The sequence below is a fragment of the Silene latifolia genome, chromosome 9, assembly GCF_048544455.1.
Source record: "Silene latifolia isolate original U9 population chromosome 9, ASM4854445v1, whole genome shotgun sequence".
Lineage (NCBI taxonomy): Eukaryota > Viridiplantae > Streptophyta > Magnoliopsida > Caryophyllales > Caryophyllaceae > Silene > Silene latifolia.
In genome coordinates, this window is record NC_133534.1 from 211184549 (window position 1) to 211208453 (window position 23905).

General features: G+C 34.9%; 1 protein-coding gene and 2 long non-coding RNA genes across 3 annotated transcripts; 2 read left to right on the plus strand and 1 right to left on the minus strand.

The window, feature by feature from the left end:
- Positions 1-2308: 2308 nt before the first annotated feature.
- Positions 2309-3975, plus strand: LOC141598481 (uncharacterized). The gene is made up of 4 exons (XR_012523544.1): positions 2309-2559; positions 3266-3363; positions 3489-3682; positions 3805-3975. It is a non-coding gene; the product is annotated as an uncharacterized LOC141598481 (long non-coding RNA).
- Positions 3976-7130: 3155 nt separating this feature from the next.
- LOC141598482 (uncharacterized) lies at positions 7131-11012 on the plus strand. Its single transcript, XR_012523545.1, has 6 exons — positions 7131-7447; positions 7543-7699; positions 7836-7892; positions 8840-8917; positions 9157-9276; positions 10624-11012. It is a non-coding gene; the product is annotated as an uncharacterized LOC141598482 (long non-coding RNA).
- Positions 11013-11285: 273 nt separating this feature from the next.
- Positions 11286-14827, minus strand: LOC141602183 (protein FAR1-RELATED SEQUENCE 5-like). The gene is made up of 3 exons (XM_074422489.1): positions 14707-14827; positions 13268-13957; positions 11286-11467 (listed from the first exon to the last, which is right to left on the minus strand). Exons 1-3 carry the CDS (start codon positions 14825-14827, stop codon positions 11286-11288), a joined length of 993 nt encoding a protein of 330 aa, XP_074278590.1.
- Positions 14828-23905: the final 9078 nt, after the last annotated feature.

Here is a 23905-nt window from a genome sequence, read left to right on the forward strand (position 1 = left end):
AATCATCCTATGTATCAAATACAATGATGAAAACCAAAATCGGTTTCTAATATTGACGAAGTAGTATTAGCAAAATTTATGTCAATCAAATAAACATTTAAAGAAGATGGTCCCATTAGATGTCCCACAACTAACTTGTTGATTCTTCAATAATTTTGGGTAGTTTCCTTTCTAGCGTCCAACAATTAAGACAATGGAAACTTTATCGGTCGAGATTGATAGGTTTAGTATTGTTATTCTCAATAATGTTACTTTTAACATTACCTTGTATCAATTCCATTCTAATTTTACTTCTTTGAACCTCGTCCTTTTCTTAACGGTTTAAGAGAATGCTCCCACTCATTTCAATGAGTCTTTGCTAAGAGATGCAAAATTGAATTTCATGAAGACTACTCTTCAATTCATCCGTTTAGTCTGAAAACTTTCATTGAAGTGGTTGCGATATTTTGGTCAATTTCGATTTCCTACAAATCTAGTTACCAAAATGATTTAACGTTTCAAAGTACTTAACTCAATTAAGCATATGAGAAACAATTCATTGTAAGTAGATATGTTAGTCAAGAATAAAAAACCCTTTTGATCATGAATAACTTTTATTTATACTCTTCACAAGAGATCCTTCCAATGGATAACATGAGGTTTTAGAAGAAAATTCATATTTGTCTTTAGTTACGATGTTTTAATGGAGATTTAAATTAAAATCGAAATGATATCGTATATAATTTGAGGTAAGGAGTTAGAACAATATGATTAACGGAATAATGAAAACAAAAACATTTATCGTTATAATAATACTTGTAAACAAGTAAAACATTTACATAGTGACCTCTGCCCAACTATGATAAATGATTCCAAGATCCAAATTCATATTAACTTGGGCACGATGTGGCCGATTCATCCCTTATCAATATAACTCGGTGGATTAACTCTTTAATCGATTCTACTTTTAGAACTCTTGGTCGATAAAATTACATTAATATTTATCTTTAGCCCAAAACACATCCGGCTATGGTCGAGAATACTTTTGTTGAGTTCAACCCAAATTTCGAATAAATGTGTCCATGATCCAAATCCACATCAACTTGGGCACGGTGTAGCCGATTCATCCCTTATCAACATGAATTCGGTGGATAGACATTTATCACACACTTCCCCTATGTAACAAGGTTTGTACCCCGGTGTGGCCGAGCGCACTCCCTCACGAAATAGGTTTTCATGGTTTCTACTTTTTGGAAAGGCTAAGTATCAATTGTTTATTTTTGCGAGAGGTCATGTCCATTTATTATCTATCACGTTTTAAGTGAACTAAAGCGGTGAACCACGATAATTGTAATTGACACGGTCGATAAACTCGATTTAAAATGCATGTTTAGGTATGGCGATTTAGCGATGCATGCAACATATAAATAAAATGCAAAGCATAAAAATAAAATCCTAGTATGGCCTTCCTAAAATAGTAAATCTAATAAACTATTACAAATTCGGAAACCAACTCCTTTGGTCCCTTAAACTTCGGTCTTGGCACGCACTTCAAGGTAACACCGTCTTGATGGACCGCTTTCTCGAATGGTACCGTCTTCAAGGAACTCCGGGATAATTAAATTACAAAATGAATTACAGAATTTCCTATTATACATTTGTAATTAAAAAAATAAATCTATTAAATTACAAAACGGTGATACGAGATCACAATAATTACAACCGAATCGATATTCCCATACATTTCGTGTAATACCAATTAAAACTAAGGACATACTAAGTAAAATTACATAATTCAAAAATTACATAAAATTAAAATATGACAATCATAAATAAAATGCAGCATTATAATATGTATGAACATGCTATATTTTATGCTAAATCGCCTTTAAAGAACCAATATCGTATATTTATCGGTTTGGATTTGCGTGATTATAACTTGTTAAAATCACAATAATTACATGAATTCATATTTATGTACAAGTTAATTACCCTAACCATCTTAGGACTCAAAATTAGTCTCCACTAACATTTTGACAATAATTAAACTTGATTTCAATATATTGTTCATAAATGGACCCAAAAATACAAAATTATGCTATAAACTTCAAATTAAATTATAAAAATTTCAAATAATTTTGAAATTTGAAATTTAAAATTTAAACCCATGAACATTCTGGAAAAATACCGTGACACTCGTAATATTCAAAACTTAGGTTAAAATTTCGAAAATGTATCACGAAAAATAATGTTGCGGTTTATCGGTTTTAACAATTATCTAAAGCCCTTATAAATGTCCAAAGTTTTCTAAAAAGTTGCTTATGAACAGTAGAGCAGTAGTTTTCGTGCCTCACGCGTGATGAACAGCAGTCTCAACTTTTCTCCCTCTCTCCTCATTTCTTATTCTTTGTTCTTCTTCCTGCTACCCTAATCTTTCACTCTCAATGTCTTTCCTGCTCACCTCTTCCTCTTTCATTCTCCTTCCCTTTCGGTCTCGCCTCTTCCTTCATTCTCTCTCCGTACTTTAATTAATTTTTACAATACGATTAATCGTTTCATTTGCACACCGGTTTAACAGAGGTTAGTGATTAATATCGTTGGTATATTATTCCGTTTGTGGTTAGAAATTAATTGGGGTTATGTCTTGTGATTCGATTTAGTGTTAATTGTTCATGTATTGCGTTTTTTTAGAGCTGATTGATTGATTGCTTGATCTACATGTTCTAAGGTTCGTCTCAATTTCATCAGTTTGACTTTCGGATTAGGCTTTTGAATTGTTAGTTTCGTTTGATTTTGCTGTGATTTTTAGTTGATTGTTTGGTATTGACTTGGATGATTGCAATTGCCTCTTACTATTTATTATTACATACTGATTTGATAATTAAATGAAATAGATTTGAGCTTTGTTTGATGTAATTATGGTAATTAATGAGGGGTTTGTTTGATGATATGATCTTTCTTACAGCGATGGTTTCTTGTTGTTATTTTGAGTCGATTTTTTTTTGGTGTAGAAATTCAGAAAATGTATGATCTTATGTTCGGGCTGGAGAAATTGACCCTATACATTTTCAAACGTTATTCTATTCCTGGGAATAGAATATCTTATGTTCGAACAACCCTGACTTTTTTGGGTGCAGAAATTGACCCTGACTTTTCTATTCACAAAGGAATTAGAATGGAGTGTTTACATTTGACCTTTTCTGATTCATTAATTAGTGCTTTGGGAAACTAGATCTTAGTAATGTTTCTTGAAATCTTGGCGTGCTCTTATGTTCTTAATTCACAGGTATCCAACAGGGCTTAAATATCATAACAGCTTCTGTCAGCAATGTATTTGACACTGATGGATGGTTGATCACAGGTATTGCTAGCGTGGAATCAATTGTGAGTAAGCGGATTCTCTATTTGTGACTGTCTTGACATGCGTGTGTCTATTTGTATCTTGTAACATAGCCAATCCAGTCAACATAGTCTTTAGTAGCTGATGTGTTTTGGTTCATTTTACCCAGGAGAAACATGTTACTCCTCAGTGGATTCAGCAGTTTAGTCTTTGCTAAATATAGATGCAAGTTTTAACTGTATTAAAGGAAGCGATTTCTGCCGTTGGTGTTGTCAATGCACTTGGAAGCCCCTTAGTTAACCTGATACAATAACGATCTTTGAGACTTTTGAGACTATACCCATGAGTTTGACACTTTTGAACGTACACCTGATATAATAACGATCTTTGATGGTGTTAGAACTTGGAAGCCCATTAGTTAACAGAAGTTTTTTCTTTTTTTTTGGTAACACCGCAATAATACTCTCTTTGTTTGTCATTAACAGTCTGACTTCAAGGCAATAAAGAAGAGAATTGAAGATTTTATCATCAGGGATTATATTGAAAGAGACAAGAACCCTCAGCTGTTTTGATACTTGGCCTGATCGTGTTCTGTCGTGATTATACATGATCCCCCGTGTTCTATTCAAACCACGACAATGGTGGTAGAGTCAGAGTTGATTATACATGATCCCTCTTTCATTCTCTTCTTCATCTCTAATCATCTTTCATCATTTTATTGCACACTCATCTCCTCTTTTTTTTCATCTACTGATTTTGATCACTTAATTAGGGTTTTGATATGTTTTTTTTTCGGGTTCAGTTTTTATATATTGTGTTTGTTGAAGTTGGTTGATTGATTACTTGAATCTGGATGTTCTGAAACTTTCGGGGATCATTTCAATGGTGGATTTCAAAAGTTCCGGTAATTTCATTTGTTATTGTTTGTTAGCATGAATTTATTTGCTTTACGATTCCATTTTTTAAGTGATCAGGTTCATCCAGTCGATGATTGATCAATTTTGATGTTGTCTTTAATCGTTATTTCAAATAGGGTATAATTTTAGGAAGTGAATTTCCAGTAAAGAGAGCAGGAGGTGGAGTGGCATAACATAAGAATTTCCAGTAAATTAGTTGTTGTAGTTCTTGCTTTTTTTTTTCCAGATCATATTGAATTGCTTTTATTGAGATCATTTTTGATTTTATTCAATAGGCAAGGATTTATTCATCTTAATTCACTTAACCCTCTAGCTCGAGAATTTGATTAGTTTATATATTACTTCTGGGATTTTAATAGTCAAAATATTTATATTATTTGCTTAGATTTTTTTTTGTTTCATTTATGTGTTAGTTCACTTGTTTAGTCTCCCACTTTGATGGTCTTATAGCAGTTTTTTTTTTGTTTCATGATTTGGTTTATTTTTCTTGACCAAAAAAAAAAAAAAATATGATTTGGTTTATTTTCAAGTCGTTGTGTGAGAATTTCTTATACAAAAACCTATGTATTAATACATTAGCGACAAACAATTACGTATGTGATACAGTATTGTGATTGCGGGCCATCATGGTGATTCTTTCTGTGGATTTTAATTGATTTTAAAGCTAAATTTTTCTTTTAGAAAAACAACGATGAAACTTCTAATATTGTGTTTGTACATTCAGAAGGAGGGACGGTTAATTGAAGTGGCTAATTGAAGTTGATCAACGATGAGGCAATTGCGATGATGCTGAGGTTGGCGACTTATGTAAGAGGTATTTACATATTTACGGCCGCTTTTCTGTGTTTATTTTGTCATAAAATTGCGTTCTTGTGAATTGTGATTACCTAATTGAAGCTACATACTCATCCTCTTAATTCTTTATTCTCTATGGTTTAGTTAATTGAAGTATCTCTTCTGTGTTTGTTAATTGAAGGGTCTCTTCTTCTTCCTTTCACGTTCAGTTATTCAGCCTCGTGTTGTACACCGCTTGTTTGGTCCGAAGATTGCGGTAGCAAGTTTACGGATAATTGTTAGTTTATTGAAATTTTAAGGATTTATATCCGCTGCACCTCAATTATACGCTGCAATCTCCACCAATGAAACTTTTAGTTTATTACCCTTTCAAATATAAAGTTCTCTATTTCTTTCACTACAAGAAACACGCGTTTTTGAGACCGCCTACATCGGTCTCAAACATAGAGTTTACTTTTGAAGAAAGTGGCTCCACCTGCATTAAATCCACATGCATTTGAGGATGGGTGTATAGAGAAACTGTCAAATCAAAGACAACTCTTAGAGAAATAGGAGAAAGATTCGTGTTTTCGAATTAAGGAATGCAAATGTTGATACATTTATTCAATTCTTGTTTTGTATTGTGTTGTTTAATTACTGAGGTTTTTTAACATGATGATTCCGTAATTTTGCAATTGGATACGTTATTTTTTACTCAGGTTCAATGTCTAGGTTCAATATCTCATCTGGTTCACATTTTTAGTGTGCACATTTGAGCGCGCATGCCGTATTGGGGTCAGTCGTATTCCCTTGAGATGGACAGCGGGAGGGAGGGAAAGGGATTCTGTTTGGTTTTGTTTAGATTGAGAAAGACGAAGATAGGGAGAGCGTTTAGAGGGCGAAAGGGAGGGGGAGAGAGGGGGCATGATGGGCAAGACGGTTATTAAGTTTTCGAAATGTAATATTTCTAAAATATTTTATTTTATTGTCTTGCAAATCTTAGGTTATTTCATTTGAGATGGTAAATGTCCTCAAGCATGAGATCCATGATCGACAAAAGAGTTAATTGTGGTATTCTAACTTCTGAATTTCGGAGACTGGGGCACGCTTAGAGATCCCTGCATGTTATTCAAACTGGTGTCCATTGGCACATGATTATTCCTCTTTGTACAAAAGGTTAAGGAAATCCTTAAATAAGTGGAAAACCAGAGTGTTTTTGCGGACAACCTATTCTATAGAGAATTGAATGCTAATTAAGAAGTAAATATTCTCTTCATCCATTTTTTGTTTACAAGTTCTTTTCATCTTGTCATTTGGTTAGAGTTCCGCCCAAAATTGGCTACATCACATTATTATATGCTATTGATAGAACCTATCTTTATCTTGTAGTTAGTCTCCAAAAATAGAATTGTCTTTCTTCAAAGCATTTTTATTGTTTTTTCTACTTTGTGATTGTAATTATTCACAAGGGTCGTTGTTACGAGTTATGACTTTCATTCACGATCGGCATTCAAGTGCACGATAATCCCAGACTTCTCCAAAAGAGTTTAGATAAAGATAAGTTGGAGAGCACTTAAAACCTCAACAAGGCAAGGCAGGGGAAGGCAAGGCAAGGCAGGTCTTTTCTTTATATTGATCTTTGCCTTGCTATTCATGTCTTTTATTTATCTATGTTTATTGGGGATTTATATAACCCGACCTATTGTTTCGACATTGTTTACTATTCCCATTATTTATGTTTGTCCATTATTTTACAGTACTAGATGATTTGGGGTTTGGGTACGGTAGTTGTGTATGGATTTAATCGGCTATTGGTTAACTTTTAAATTCAGTTGTGTTAGCAGATTTTCCGTACCCTTTAAAAATAGAGAACATCTCGGTACCATTGCTACTCATTTTATTGTGACTCCATTATCGTTTGCCCCTCTTTTTCTTGCTACTGATCTGAATATTTGCGGGTTACTGTCCTGAGTTTTGTATTTCCGGTGATGGGTTTCCTTTAGTAAGCTTGCACATTTGTCCATACGGTTTTTTCTTCCCGATATTAGGGATTTGTTTGGGTTCTCTGTTGGCATTACACTTATTAACCTGTGTTTGTTTACCAAAATTTTCAGCTTTTTTGTGGCAACTGAAAGTCTGAAACCGATGATTCGACCTGAATGGTTTGTTCCCTTACAGCTCCATTTCGAGAAACCAACGCCTTCTCAGATATGCCCTTACCTTATTCTTTGTTCGTTACTTTGTGAGACAGTCTCATCATATTTTGATTTTATCATCAATATTTTTGTGTTTGACTACGCTTACTATTCCTGTCCTTCCTGGTCAGCTTTCGAATTTGTACAGCTATTAGACATTTTAGTGGGCTTTGATGCTTTTTCATTTTGCAGACAGAATCAAAGGGGGCTAAATTCAAGCGATTGTCAAGCAGGTTTGTAGTGTAAGTGCTCTTCTTAGCAACTTCTTTTCTGAGTTTTTGTTTACTTAAGTATTTATGGTCAGTCTTGAAATCAGCATTGATGAAAATTTTCACAGGCTGCTATATATTGCCGTTCAAGTAGGTTTGTTTGGACATTTTTGTTGCTACAAATGAGTATACAGATTTGGCATCCCTGAAGTTTCTTACCATTGAAAGCGGGGGTTCCTTGTTATTTTATCAAAGCACTGATGATTCTACACTTGCTCAGGAAATGTGAGTGCAAATTTTATCTAGAGCGAGGAACTTTCGTTTTATTTCAATAGATGTCACTACTCACTGTGTTATTTTAATAGATGTCGCTACTCGGTACTTATTGTGTTATTTTAATAGATGTCACTACTCACTACAGGGGCTGGAATTGTCAGCACGAGCCTGAGGCTGGAGTTGCTTTTAATTCTCCTAAAAGGTTAGCGAATTAGCGGCCCATTTATCACTTCAAAAAGGCCTTCTTTCGCCTAGACTTTGATTCATACTTTCTAAGGGTCATCATATGATCATTTACCATCCTTGAATGTGCACCTTAAGGCTTACAAGATAGTCTGAAAAGCCCTTGTTGCATACAAGTGTCAGTCAGGCCGTTCCAATAGCATTCTGGAATCAGACCTATCTTGCAGATTCTATATATCGTTCCTTAGGATGAATTAGAATGCCCCATAGGTACCAAATGAAAGCTAAACGAGTTAACTTTCACCTCAAACAAGAATCACTTGAAAACATTAGCTGAATCTCGAGATATGATCGCTTGAGTACTAGCAGGTCAGGCCTAGAATGATCAGCATTCAGCCGTGTTCCAGCAGGAACTTTGAGGCTTCATATCTCTCTGCTCAGGTTGAACCAATGTGTGAGCCATATACCAAAAGAAAGATAATTGAGTTAGCTACCACCTCCAAAAAGAATTACCCCAAGGTATTTCGTGGTTTGGGAGATATGATCTGGTTAGTACTGACAGGTCAGTTTCAGAAATGGTATAGCATTCACGCGTGACAGTCTTTGAAGGCTTCTTGGGAAAAATCCCCTCGGTAAAACTTGTTGATTCCAAAGCCATTGGAAGTTAGACTTCTTCAAGATTTTATCCATGTAAAGAACGTAATTTTCTCGCATGTATAACTCCAGATATGATGGAAACAACATGACCATAGTTCTGAATTCGAAACAGAATGATGTGCATTGATATTCTTTGCTTAGGGAGTTTACTTCTTGGATTGGTTGCCAAAACAACATACCCATATTCAACTCCTGTTTCAGTTTACTTTGCATATGTTGGTTGCCTTTTTGTTAGCAATCTAGCATGTATCATCTCTTCTCCTGCGCTTCTGTTAAACTGGTGGTGTGATATTTTTAATTTTTTATTAGGCCGGGCTGGGCGTAGATGCTTTCTGAATGCCGTTGGAGAGGGACTTGCCTACTGAGGAAAACTTGGTGGATCATTTGGTTGGTTATTGTTCTTTGAACTCTGTTGTTTAAAATGTTACAAAGTGAGGCAACTTAGTACACCATCACTTTTTCATACGGGAAGCTGGCAGAGCCGATATCCTTTATCGAGGGGTACTATGATTCATGTTTTCCTTGTGTGGTATTTACGACTAATATGTGACTAATATGTCCTATTTTGTGTTATAATACTCATTTTTTATATTTGAAATACTGACTGGTATCATGGTATTTTACAGCGATATCACAATTAACATCTACACTAATTCATGATGAGTTGAACTTTTGGAGGCGTGTCTTCTTGCTGCTGTTACGGAGTATTTATTTTCAGTATGCCAGTATTGTTTCGCCTTCTGAAGGTAACCTCAACACCCTTACGACTGAAATCTTTTTGTGTGGCGTGACAACCCCATTTAGTTACGCGAATTATCATGCTGACGATGACATGATCTCATAAGCCCACTGCTTGGATCTGTTCTACAACAGCTGATAAGCAAAGCTGTGAGGAATGAGGATATAGCTTGATATGGACGGTCTTGATTACTAAGATTCCATATAGTAAACAATTTTTGTAAAGCCTTCTTTTTACATTTTACTTTAGACTAGAGTGAGTTTGTTTGTTCTGTTTCGACCATCAAATATTTACCCATTTCCTTTGATATTCCATACATGGATTGTGATTTTAGATAAAAGGGTAGGGGTATCCAGTCTGAGATTATCATCAGACTAAGTTACAGTAAGCACAAATTTTTCTCATATGAAACCGTCTCATTGGGTAGCCAGTTCTTGATTTTAGATTTTATCGGGTTAATGGGGTATATGGGTCGTGATTTTAGTTAAAAGGGTAGCCGGTTCTGAGATTGCATGGAGGGGCAAAACTATTATTAGTAACTGCAGGTTCTGTATGATTCTTCTCTGCTCTTCTGTATTAGCTTGATTGTTTCTTTGCTCAACTTTGTTGCTTGTTTGGTGGTCATTGGGATCATGAAAAAAGATTTCCATGAGAATTGTAGCAAGTGATTATCTCTATGGACACCAAACATATACGGATATCCGTCTTTCTTAAAAGATATCAGCTTACACATTTTTTAAGTGAATCCATTGAGGTTCTAATATGTATACTTGCTATCTCCCAACTGTTTAAGTATCTAGGTATCAGGAAAGACTATTGTTGTTCTTGTAGAGAAAAAGCCTTGGAGATTTTACGGTTTATACACTATAGTGCAGTAAGATTGAAAGTTTGAAACAACAAAATTTGTTTTAGATGTAACTTTTACTTCTCTATCTGTTAAAAGTAATATTCGTACATGATTGACGACTACTTGATAAAAGAGATAATTAGTAAATGGACCACCTACATGCTAAGCTTAACTTATGGGTCTATTGAACAGTGTAAGACAATTGAGGTCGTAAAAGTCAGCGCCATTCAACTTTGCACCCCATACTCAAGCCTGATTTCACCTTTCTATGATTCTAAACAATCTACTTCTACTTTCTTTCTTGTGCACACATTTTGACAGTTTCTTGGTTTTTGGGTTTTGATTATTGGAATTTTTTTTGCCATGTTCAAACAACACATTCTTGCTAATGACATATGCTATCTATTGAACAAAAGATGAATTTACTGTTAATGATCTATGTATCTATTAAGATACTAGGTTTAATCCTCCAGGGCCTGTTTCCTTATAATCAGTGTTTATATGTAGACGTGTTTTGAACCCATTTCCTGAGGACACACAACGGCAGGGTCTCCCCTTCAAGGCAACATCGCACCAACTTTGAAGATCTTTAGCCCAAATAAGCATGAAAACATAATAGAGCGGCGTTTTCAACATTTCCAACTACAGGGTGTTCACAAGTCGACTAAAAAGTATTTCAGCCTCGGTTGATAAGACAACAAACAACAAGAAGGTGATCATAATTACCATGGGCGACCTGATGTGTTTGTTTAATGTATTCATTTACTCAAAACAGTTAGGCGATCGAGATTGTTTGTTTGTATTCGTTTACTCACAACCGTAGTAATTTGTAACTCTCATCCTCAAATATACTTTCTTGCTTTCATAGTCAAATGTGCATTGCTCTTGAAAGATAATGTCTCGAATTAACTTGATCTATGTACTTGGTATTTTGCTAAAATTTTAGCCCTTTTTGACGCTTGATATTGTGTCATAGTATTTTGACGGTGGTTGAGTGTGCTATGAAATGGAATGTCACTGAAATGGGGTGAAAACCTTAGAGGGAAGAGCTTAATGTTCAGTGTTTGTTACAATAAGAGGTTGCCCGCAACCAATAATATATAAGTAATAGGTGTGAACTCTATATTGCCTTAGATTATACTTAAAGACAATTGTTGTCGAAGAAAATATTATACAATAATCCTCTCCAAATTAGATAGTTTGAAAAATAAATTAGCAGAACTGAATTGCTCTTCTAACTTGAAAGCTGATAAGCAAGCAATAGTATCAGAACCAAAGGCAATTTGAACAACCCCTTCAAAGTGGTGAGTTTTTGGGCACATCACTGGAAAAACACCAATAACAGGATAACCTAGATTTATAAAAGTGTCCTGTATTAGTCTTAGATCGCATGGAACATATACCCCATGCCGCATCCTCCCAGGGACATTAGTCATAATACAAGTATATGGAGATACAAGTTCATAAGCCATGTCAAATGTTTCTAAAGTATTTTCAATTATTAATTTATCAATTGCCAATTTATAACTTTCAACTCCAGAATTTCAAAGGCAAAGATCAATGTGAAACATCCTCTCATATTTAAGATTTTTGATAACATTAGTCAAATTGTAACATCCTATAGTAAAAGCACCAAATTTAACAAAGACTAATTGTTCAATTGTTTTAATTTCACAATTATCAGTTCAAAGAACAACATTAAATGAAAAAAAGATGCTCAATTCTATTGTTTCTTGGTGCACCGAATAATTTGATAGAGAGCACAAATGACAATTCTATCATTAAATATTTGAAGACAGTGCAATAGATTAAGAAACTAAAACGTCAAATTAAGGCAACTACGTTGAACATTACACGTAAAAAAAAAAGGTTTCTACACTAGAACAAAACGCAACTACATCTACATACATTCGATAATTCTCGCCAAAACTGAGCCATAAACAGATTCGCTGCAATAACAAATAGAACGTGTCTTGGATCTCCGCGCGCAACGCGCGCGGAGAGACAACTAGTGAACATAAAAATATGAGAAAAATTATTTTCATCAAATTTTCACTTTTAGATCTGAAATATATGATAAAATACAACATGTGACATTTTTCCTTTAGTCATGAAGTATGTTTTAGCATTATTACTAATTATAGTCACTATTTATGTGATTTTTCATCAAAAATTCATAAATCATGCAAAAACTTTCATTATAGCCAAATATTTTACACACATCTTGTAAAATTACATGTGACAACATAATAAATTTCCATGACCAGATTCGAAATATAACTCATATTAACCTATTTACCCATTTAAATACGATTTTAAAATTAAAAAATCCATATTTCGAGCAAAACAACTCATTTTAACATGAAAATTTACAGACCATCAGTAGATAATATATGTGAACAAATATCCAAAAACCACTGAAAAATTCAAAGTTTAGCAATTTTTCGTCCAAAAATGATATTTTTTATCATAAAAATCACATTTTAATGCCAATATTATTGAAAATGAACAATAAAATCCATAAATAAACCAAAATGTCCTAAAAATCACTTAGGACCAGAAACTTTTAACATGCAAAGTTATTTTTAGGTTTATCTTCATAAATCCAAATTAATTTGTTTTGTATGTTAATCTTATAACTCGGAAAAATTATAAACTGATTTGCATGCAAACGATCTAAGCCTCTGATACCACTTGTTAGATTCATTAATCTCATTAATTTACATATTCATATTTGAGATAATTTATTTAGTCATAAAATAAATTCTAGATCTTATGCATGCAAACTAACACAAGATAAGAGAAGAAATCGTTTATCTTACATTGAGATTTCGGACTAAAGGGCACCAACAAATTCACCTATTTGTTAGTTCTTGAGCTTCCTTATTATGGATGAACAAAGGTCCAAACTAGAACCTCTCCAAAAAGTATATACCCAAGGAAACCTCTTAATAACTAATATTATTATGATCTAGTAATAATATAAGTCTTGCTATAAAAATTGACACAAAAATATTTTGTATTTTCTCTTGAATATTTCGGTCAAGAGAGGAGCTTTTGTGATTGTCAACCCCCGTAAAATGAGCAAATATCATCTTATATGTGTTCATGTTGAAGGTTGTGTCGAACGATGTCATGTCACTAAACAGACTGTAATTTTTGATTGATATAGGGTCAGCCCAAATAACTCTAGAAAGTCGTCCTTTCTCGTCAACGTCAAAATCAAAGTAGAAAGAGTTACACATGGCTTTCTTATGCATGAAATTTTCGAACATCATTTGAGCATCGTAACCCTTTATAAACTGTTTCACATCCCTCCAAAAATTTTTGAAATCTTCTAGTGATGCTCCCACATTTCTATATCCCTTTACGTACTCCTTAAACATTCTGAAACTTTGCACGGGCCCTTTATTAACCTTTGAATTCTCTAAAATCATAGTCCTGTGTATCAGCGTTAGTTCCCTCGACTCCGACAAATGTACTATTGTGTTTGGGGTAAACAGAAGGTGTGTGTGACCTTCGTGAAAGTCGACAATAACATATTTCCCTTTGTCATTCCTCTTGAGAAAAATCATTGCATTACACAAAATTCTAGTCTTCTGCCTCTTTTTCACCTTTCCTCTAGGTTTACTCTCACCTGCCTTACTACACACACAGTATTTAGTCATCACCACCCCACCTACCATTCTTTGGGTCGACTTCCTCATTTTAACCCCAGCATTGGCAGCATAAGTTTTATAGAATTGCATTCCCTCATCCAGATTTTCGAATATCGTTCCCACAGTAGGCTTCAAATTAAGTGCACAAACAGGTATCCTTTCTTTGGAGTTGTGAGGGATTACTGGTGAGTATGCAAATATCAGATAGCATATGTTATATTAGTACATGAATCAGCGGAAACCTTAACAACTGAAAACGCGAACAAATTTACTAAACCAGTGAACCTATTTGTTTATCTAGTACTCATATCAGACTATATGTTGCATTAAATTGAAAACTAAGCAGATAATCAACTCATGAAGTTATGACAAACTAACCAAACACAATTAAGACACCCAAAACTTGAATTTCCTATGAAATTTCAACAAGATAGTGCAATTCTATATTCCCAATTGAAATTGCTACTGAACCATGCTAGAATTGTGTGTTGCTCAATCAGTCTAGAAACAGCTAAAGAACTATTCTTTTTGTCCATTTCAGTGACCCTTTGCGGAATTAACTCACAAAATTTGGAAAAACCATAAAGCATAATGATGAATGCATGCATTCAGTGACCTACTAATTATCATCTATTTGATACCCATGTACATTTTTTTCAGTCTTGAACAAACACTATCCAGAAGTTATTATCAGATACGCAATCTGACACCGGAAACACATCAATTATAATTCTAGTTACGACAATCAAAACTTAGAAGCAATAGGGCTAGCTTGACACACAAAAGCAGAAAACCGTAAACACCATGTATCATCTGACTAATGTAGCAACAATTCACACCAATTACTACACTAGAAACAATAACTAACATCAATAATAATAATACACCCTAAAACAACCTTGAATAATTAAAACCCTAAAAATCGACATACCTATACCTAATTCTGAAGGTATCTGTCCCAATTCGGAAGATATATGCTTGAGTTCATTGTTATCAGCTGGAACAATTGAATTAGTAGGATCAACCAAATCATCGCATTCTTCGATTTCCATTAAAACCCTAAAAATCGACACAACAAAATTACAAATTGACAGGTAGATTCATCAAATATGTGACAACAATACATAGATTCATCGAGACTTACATCAATTCGTGTAATATGTTGGTCAATTGAATAAATTTTCGTTGAAATTCTGGCTGAATTGATGGATAATCGCAATTTTTTTGCGTTTTTTTTTGTGTTTTTTTTTTTCTAATTGATGTGTTTAATTCTAATTTTGGTGAGAAAAGTCAGAGGAAGTATGCGCTGACAAAAAGAATCAGTCGTACGATTTCAGTTAATCCATTTGTTGTAGTTCGTTCACACCGTTTGCACCGAATGTTCGTTCTCACCTGATCTCGCATATATATATATATATATATATATATATATATATATATATATATATATATATATATATATACATGTATATATATATATATACATGTATCGTATATTATTATTGTTATTATTATCATTACTAAATTATTATTATTATTATTTTATTATTCTGTCTTATATATATATAACTCGTAGAAATACAATATAATATTATTTCATAAAATATAATTACCTATTTACCGTTGACTAGCCTTTGACCAAGGTAATAAAATACGGGGTATTACAGCCTTCCCCTCTTAAAATGAACTTTGTCCCTGGAGTTCGCCCCACTCTCTCATTTCCTCAAGTCTCATCACTGATTCTCATGCACTCTCTCTCTCATCACATGCTTGTCTACCGTATACATTCCTTTTATAAACATCATACTCATCACACTCATCCCAAGGTTCTTTGTTCAACTCCCATTCCTTCCTTACATTTCGTACTTTCTCTTTCCTTAATTTCCGAATTGTTACATCGACTCTCTGTAAAAGAGAACTTCGTCCTGAAGTTCAACTATTAAACCTCATAGTGTGCTCTCATACGTTCATTACTATATTCCACAAATGACTATGTTCTAGGTTCAACAGTCTTTCTTACTCATTGCAAATCCGTAATCAAACCTCATATAGTTATAATTCCATTGATATAATCCCCCATCTACATGCCTCCCAGAACGTCAAGCGTTAGGTCAAACCCACGGTTCCAATCTATAATCCCATAATTAACTCCTATTCATATTGGTTGTGTATACGTATCTATCGCGGGGTATAATTCGATTATTATTATGTATCTATATGTTACAAATCTCATACCTTCACATGTATACACATCAATCATGAATATGCGGACTTGAGGAAAAAATCAATTAATGCAAAATATCTCGTTATGTGACTCAATAATGTTCAACATTCCCATTTTCGGACATCATGTCACGCATATAGCGCGTCAAATCCATCACATGATCACACATATGTTTCCACATCCGTTCCCATCCATCTACAATACTTCCGTTACTAGCATCATGAGACTCTGATTATGCGTTCATGATTACTATGCGACACACACATCACGACAAAAACTCACATAATATGGACATTGTTATCATACCAAATGAATTCACGGCAGTTAACGTGTACCACACACAATCGTCACATCATTCTTGTCATCCAATTATACAAGTCAATTAACAACTTTCAATTAAATTTCACGCTTAAATAGCAAAAGCCACATAACGTAAATAATTCAAAAGGTCTTATCCATATGGGGTCAACATGTTCATCCGACACAAACCAACCATTATAAATCGTGAAAATAAGGGTATACACCCAATATTTGGGTCGAGTATTGACGAAACAAAGATCAAAGCAAACCACTCGGTCGAGTGTAGGAGGCCTCTCAGTCGATTAGGCGACCACGCGGTCGAGTGCATGGTTCACTCGGTCGAGTGTCACATGGGCAGAAGGTTTTCATTCCCAAACTCGTTCCCAAACTCGTTTCCAAGCTTTCCTATTTCATCACACAAATGCTAATAGACTCCGATGGTGATTAATACACCATCAAACGACCAAATTTAAAACTACTCTTGGCCTATGGCCATCATTACTACACATTTAAGATAAAATATTCGAAACATACTATCGATACAAACATACTATTTCTTCGTTCTTTTCACAATCGTTCTACCTCTTCCCGCACACCCGGTGACGGTATCACCAAATTGTCACCAACAATCGTAATAGTCCCATTGGTATCCACAACACTTACACTATCTCACAGACACGACCATAACCACCCTTATTCTCAAGGAATAAGAACAACATCACCCCTCAAATGGACATTACAACAAGATTACGATGTATACCATGGACGCTTTACCTAACGATTGGAAGACAACTTTACAAACAACATCTATACTACCACTCAAACGGTCAGAGCCCCACACAACCACTTTCACACTTCATGCATACATTTTTAAATTAAATGGTTACACTCTATAACACGAATGATCAAATACCTCAATAATATAATTGAATCCTCAAGCGTTACACGCCAAACTCTTACTCTCATGACCACGAAAACCAAACTTGGTAATACTACATTCATCATCATATATCTCAATTATTCATGAACCAAAGTTTCCAAGTAATGCTCAATAGTAATATCCCTCAACATGCAACTAAAACCTTGTTTTTAACACCCCCAAATTTCTACGAAAAGAAAATGAAAACTTTGTAGCGGAAAAAGCGATGCTTTAAAAACTTTTATATTAAAGACCGCAAAGTCACTATATAAACCAAAAATTGAGTTTAAATAAAGCTTTTGAACATAATACAACTTAGCAAGATGAGCGGCATCTTAATCCCTATATAAAACTCAATTATAAGAACTATGTACAATTCTAATCTACGACGAGGGAGGTCAATCGTTGTAAGTACAACGGTTGCTAGCTCACACGTCTTCACCCCCAATAAGCAACACTATCATCTGTCATTCATGTAAACATGAATGTTCACTACTACAAAAATGATCAAATAGAAAAGTTGGTAACCGTTCTTTTACGTAGTTTGGACCGTCCTATGGCCAAGGGTTCTCTTTGATCTAAGATAACGGTTGAAATCAAGTCAACCCGGTCTATTTGTAACAACAATCCGAACGGTTGCCTGTTAGAACCGTTCTCTTTGATATATCAAAGAGAACGGTTGCATATAAGAACCAGTCTATTTGATAAGGCAGTTCTCTTTGTTAGAGTTTTAGATTTGTTGGCGCGTTAGTTCTACCTTTTCAAAGAGAACAGTTGTGATGGTACTAACCGTTCTCCTTGATTCTGTTACTTTTTAAAAAAAAAATATTTCTATTTTTATCGTAACCCTACACTATTGAATCGTATAGCTCATAAGAACTTTTACACAAGAAAAACTTGTTACAATTCATAAACTCCAACAATTTTTACACAAGAAAAACTTTCCGATTTAATTTTAACCATCAGGACAAATTCTATTGAAACAAAATACAAAATCGTATCACGTTGTTAAGGGCTACAAATATCGAAGATACGCTACCATGTGCAAAAAATAAATAAAAATCGTTCAATCCTCATCACTTAGTCGCATGATAGTGCAAATAAATCGAACTTCAAAAAATTGTAATCATCATATGCAAAAAAATGAAGCTTGCATTAGTTTCTATAGCAGGACTCTCGTGAATATTTGATACCGGGTACGTACTTATGATCAATAAATGGCAAGTATGATTTACTATTTTTTCTCCTTTATTTATTCTCTAGCAGCTCTTAAACACATAAAAGTATAGAACACACCAACATATGGCATATAATTTTGATAAATATGCTTATTAAAAGCTCAATGTATTAGTAGTTCTAAATTAGTCAAAATTAGACCGCATCTGATCGCTATCTACACAAATCTTGACCATAATAATGAAGTTTGTGGATAGAAGCATAAATGTGCTGATAAGCTATTCAACCTCAGTGTCATTATAAATGTCACATGAAGCCTAACAATACATAATCATAGTTACAAGATACACAAAAAAGGAGTAGGAGAATGTACTTAGGCTGGGGTAGAAATCTGGCCAAAGGTAAGAGCTTTGCAGGGTCCATGTAGAAATTATCACCAGATAAATACGATGTAGCAACTATTCCTTACTTCATTTTCACTGAAAAAAAACTGCATTTCACCTAATACAAATAATAAATTAACCAAAGATATACACTTAAAGGTATAATCCAAGTCAGGGAACACTAAAAAACAGTAGTTAAGTGAATGAGACTATCGTGTACACTAACAACACATAAAGTCCCACACCCTCACCCCAAGAACTCAATAAGATCCTAAACATGCTTCCATAAATCTACCCCAACACATATGACTTGTTCTGACAGGTGGATTTGGAGGGAAATGATTTCCTATGGAGATGGAGGCATTTGAGGGGAGGGGAAATGGTCGTTACCCGTCTCGCCCCAATACTGACAGATTTTCCCTCGCACGGTTCAAATCATCTATTCGAAAGACGAAACAACCAAAACAACAACAACATAACCGTATCCCGAAATGATTTGGGGTCTGCAAATATAAATCATCATCTTAAACCGTCAACGATTAATCAAAAACCTCAAAACAAAAGTAGAAAAAGAACTCACAGATTGATTAATGGGACCAAAGATTTCCTCAACTTTACCAATCTAAGTCATATTCTGCAAGTAAATTGGGGCATTAAAGTACGGCACTTTCTCGTTCGTCAACTTTATGACTTTTTGAGGTTTAAAACGTCAAAAATGTAGACTAGAAATAAAAACACTAAATAAACAACTAATTTCACCTGATGGAGCCTCCGAAACGCCTCTTCTCTTATCACAACAAATGAAGATAAACAATCAACTTAAATTAGGAACACAAGAAAATTAAACAATAATCTATTGACGATAATAACAACGAATATGATAATGCAATAAGAATACCCAGAAAACATAGATAAAATATATGAATTTGAAATTAGGGTTTGCGTAATTTTGCAATTAAAGTTTAATAAACAACACAATCATCCAGTAAAGCATACAATTAGGCAAATATAATCAAATATTCCGTAATAATTAATCAAATATACATTATATAAGTCACTAATCGGATTCTATTAACCAAAAATTGAGATGTGAGATTTGGGGGAAAACTCTTACATTCTACAATCAAATGCTTACGGAGCAATAAGGGTGATCCTTGCGGTTGAGCGGTTTGATGTCGTCGGCATTTCCGCCTGTAGTTGGCCAGAGAGCAGGTAGCTTATGATAGACAATTCAAATGTCCGAGTCCATGTCGTCAACAATAAAAAATCCCAATATAGTATAATTAGATAAGCTTAATGAGCAGACATGTACAGGATTGTGAGATCCCTGAAAAAACATTGAGGTGTCGACAAGGATGTTCAAAGGTTAGTTCAATTAAATGTTGGGATTTATTAATCTCATTGAGTACATATTGAATATGTGAATAATTAATTTAGTCATAAAATTGATTCAAGATCTTATGCATGCAAAACAATGATGTGACAATAATTAGAGCATATTTAGTCCCCGAATTAGCCTTGTTCCCATGCTTTTTAGTGCATATTTGGGTCATTTATTGTCTTTAGTTCTTTGTATTGCATATTCTTTGAGGTTTTGTGTCCTTGGTAGGAAAGGAGTGCAAACCTTGCATTTTCATGGCAAAATGAGACTAAATTGATTGAATTTAATGACCAAGCATCAAGGAGAGACAAGATTAGAAGGCCTTTGTACATGCTATAGTAGATGGGCAATGATGAGAAAAGATCCTTGCATCCCCGAGGAAATCCCCAAGGATTTTATGAAGAAAAGGGAAGAAAAGAAGAAGAAATGAGACTATCCAGCAATCCGTGCGGATTGTCCTGAAGACGCCCGTCCTCCGTGCGGATTGTCCTGAAGACGCCCGTCCTCCACCACCACTATCCAGCAACACCATAAGACGCCCGGGCAGAGACCCTCGAATCCGGCCGTCCCGTGCTAAAGACGCACGGATTTCCAGGCAGACAAATTCGTTTCTTCAAACTTCAAGAAAGATGCCCATCCTTCCAAAAATACCGGCGTTTCCTTAAGTAGGGACTTAATCGTCATTTAAGCCCTTAGTTAACCCTAATTACTACACCTAATCCCACTATAAATACCCCATTAGTCTAATTAGAAGAGCATGTTCTTCTTAGCAATCTTTAGTGTAGTTAATATCAATCAAATCTCTCTTTAATCTTGTAATCAACAACAAGTTTTAATACAAGTTTTATTTCCTTAATCTCTCTTTTGTTCATCCTTTATTTTGGGTAATTGAAGATTATTTGGGTTATTTTTGGGAGATTGACAACCTCTCAATCAAGCATCAAGTACTTATTTTATTCTTTGCTTTATTTTTGGAATCATTAGTAGGTATAATTCTCTTAATCCCTTTTTAATTATTGCTAATTACTTTCATTTATTCATCATGTTTCACTTTGTTGGTATGATTGACAACCTTGCTAGCTTGTTCAACATGATAATGAGTGAGTAGTTCCTTAGCTAGGGTTAATGGTTAATTAGGAGAAACCAACATGGAGAATGATTCACACTTAAATTATTATGCTTTCATGATTTATTTGCTTGCTTGTTTTTATCTCAACTCATGCACATGTTATGTTTGATGAAATGCGAGCCTATGAATCCTTGCATTTTTTACCCATCACCTATCTTTTCAATGAGACTTATAAGACATAAACCAACTCGAGTCTCATTAGACCATGCATGTTGTTGAGTAGGGAAGACTAAGTCGACTTGTAGATGTTGTACAATCTAATCGATTCGGCTCCGGGACCCAAAATTTCCTAGGATTGTAAGATATAACCCAACTGAATCCATCACAACAATAATTGCTTGCTTATAATTTGAGAACATGTTTGTATGTTTAATTCCTATGAATCCCCTATGACCCCATGATACCCTAGTGTCTTTTATCATTTGTTTACAACCCTTTTAATTCATCTTGCTTGTTTACTTTCATTGCGATTTAGTTTAGTGACCTTCTACATCAACCCAATTGTGACACCCCTAAGACACTACTAGTTGCAATAGAAATATCATCTCAATTCCCGTCCCTTGGGATCCGACCTTTACTTGCCTCTTCACTAATTGTAGAGTTGTTTGTGAAGCTATAAATTGTGTTTTTGTCTAGGTGCTCCTAACGACAAGTTACCGAAAAGATATTGTCCGACCAAAAATAGCGCCGTTGCCGGGGACGGTGTTAACTTGATTTAGATTTTCTTATATTGTTATTAGTTGTGTCTTTCTTTGCCTTGGGGAAGTAAAACTCCTCAAGGTTTGTTCTAATTGTTTTCAAGTTGTTTGATATTTTGCAAGATGGACCTTATAGATTGTTTTGTAGAGGACCACTTAAGTATACCTTTCTTCAAAGATCCCATGCAAGCATTGGAAGCCTTGGAAGCAAGTGAGGCTTAAAATATGTATTGGGAATTGGAGGTAGATATTTTTGAGGCCGCTCTAGCTAACAAAGAACTTACTCATGCACAATACGAATTAGTGCATAACATCCTTGTGGAAGCATGTCAACCTATAAAAGATGAGCAATCCATCCTATAAGACATCTTACAAACTCAAGAGCAAGAGGAATCCATCATGGAATTCGAATGTGATGAGATTGATGAGAATGAAGAACAAGTTGAATACGCTATGAGAATGGAATGCCTAATGGAGATGAGCAAATTCTCAATGAAACTCCAAAGGAGGAAAGTGAGGTACAAACTCCTACTTTAAAACCCCTTCCCCCAAATTTGAAATATGCTTACCTTGATGAATCAAAGACCAAACCCGTGATTGTTAATGATAGACTTGATGGGAACCAATTGGGAAAATTGCTTGATGTGTTGAAACAACATGAGAAGGCTATAGGTTATAGTCTAGATGACCTTAAGGGGATAAGTCCCAACTTTTGCATGCATAGAATTCATCTAGAGGAAGACCATAGACCTACCATGCAACCTCAAAGAAGATTGAACCCCCACATGCAGGAAGTTGTCAAAGGAGAGGTTAAGAAATTACTTGATGCGGGAATCATATATCCAATATCGGACTCTTTGTGGGTTAGCCCCGTTCAAGTGGTACCTAAGAAAGGAGGTACCACGGTAGTGACAAATGAAAAGAATGAACTAATACCCACAAGAAAGATCACTGGTTGGCTTATGTGTATTGACTATCAAAAATTAAACTCCGCAACAAGAAAGGATCATTTCCCCCTACCATTCATTGACCAAATGCTTGAGAGGTTAGCCTCCAACAAATTCTTTTGTTACCTTGACGGGTATTCGGGATTCTTCCAAATCCCTATACACCTGGATGACCAACATAAGACCACCTTCACATGCCCCTATGGTGCTTTTGCATATAGGAGGATGCCTTTTGGCTTATGTAATGCCCCCGCCACTTTCCAAAGATGCATGATGAGTGTCTTCTCTGATTACCTAGAGACCATAATGGAAGTTTTTATGGATGATTTTAGTGTTTATGGAAAGGACTTTGACTCACGTTTGCATAATCTTTCTCTTGTGTTGCAAAAATGTGAAGATGTTAGTCTTGTTTTAAATTGGGAAAAGTGTCACTTCATGGTCAATGAAGGAATTGTTTTGGGTCATTTAATCTCGGAAAAGGGCATCGAGGTCGATAAAGCTAAAGTTGAGGTGATAGAGAAACTCCCACCTCCCGTAAATGTTAGAGGGGTGAGAAGTTTTCTCGGTCACGCGGGTTTTTATCGCCGTTTTATAAAGGATTTTTCAAAAATAGCAAAACCCCTCACTCAACTCTTGCTTAAAGATGCCCAAATTCCATTTCACTGATGAGTGTGTTGAAACCTTTAATAGAATCAAGGAAGCACTAATCTCGGCACCGATCATTCAACGTCCAAATTGGGAACTACCGTTCGAGATTATGTGTGATGCTAGTAACTACGCCGTTGGAGCGGTTCTTGGCCAACGGGTAGGAAGAGCTCTTCATGCCATCTACTATATAAGCAAGACTCTTGATCCCTCCCAAGTGAATTATGATACCACCGAGAAAGAGCTTCTTGACATTGTCTATGCTTTTCACAAATTCCGTTCCTACTTACTTGGATCCAAGGTGATTGTCTTTTCGGATCACCGTGCT

Coding starts and splice junctions, on each gene's coding strand:
- LOC141602183 (XM_074422489.1), bottom strand. CDS start 14,827: ATGGAAATCGAAGAATGCGATGATTTGGTTGATCCTACTAATTCAATT. Junction 13,958..14,706: donor ACCTTCAGAATTAGGTATAG/GTATGTCGATTT, acceptor CATACTCACCAG/TAATCCCTCACAACTCCAAA. Junction 11,468..13,267: donor TATATCAATCAAAAATTACA/GTCTGTTTAGTG, acceptor TTATAAATCTAG/GTTATCCTGTTATTGGTGTT.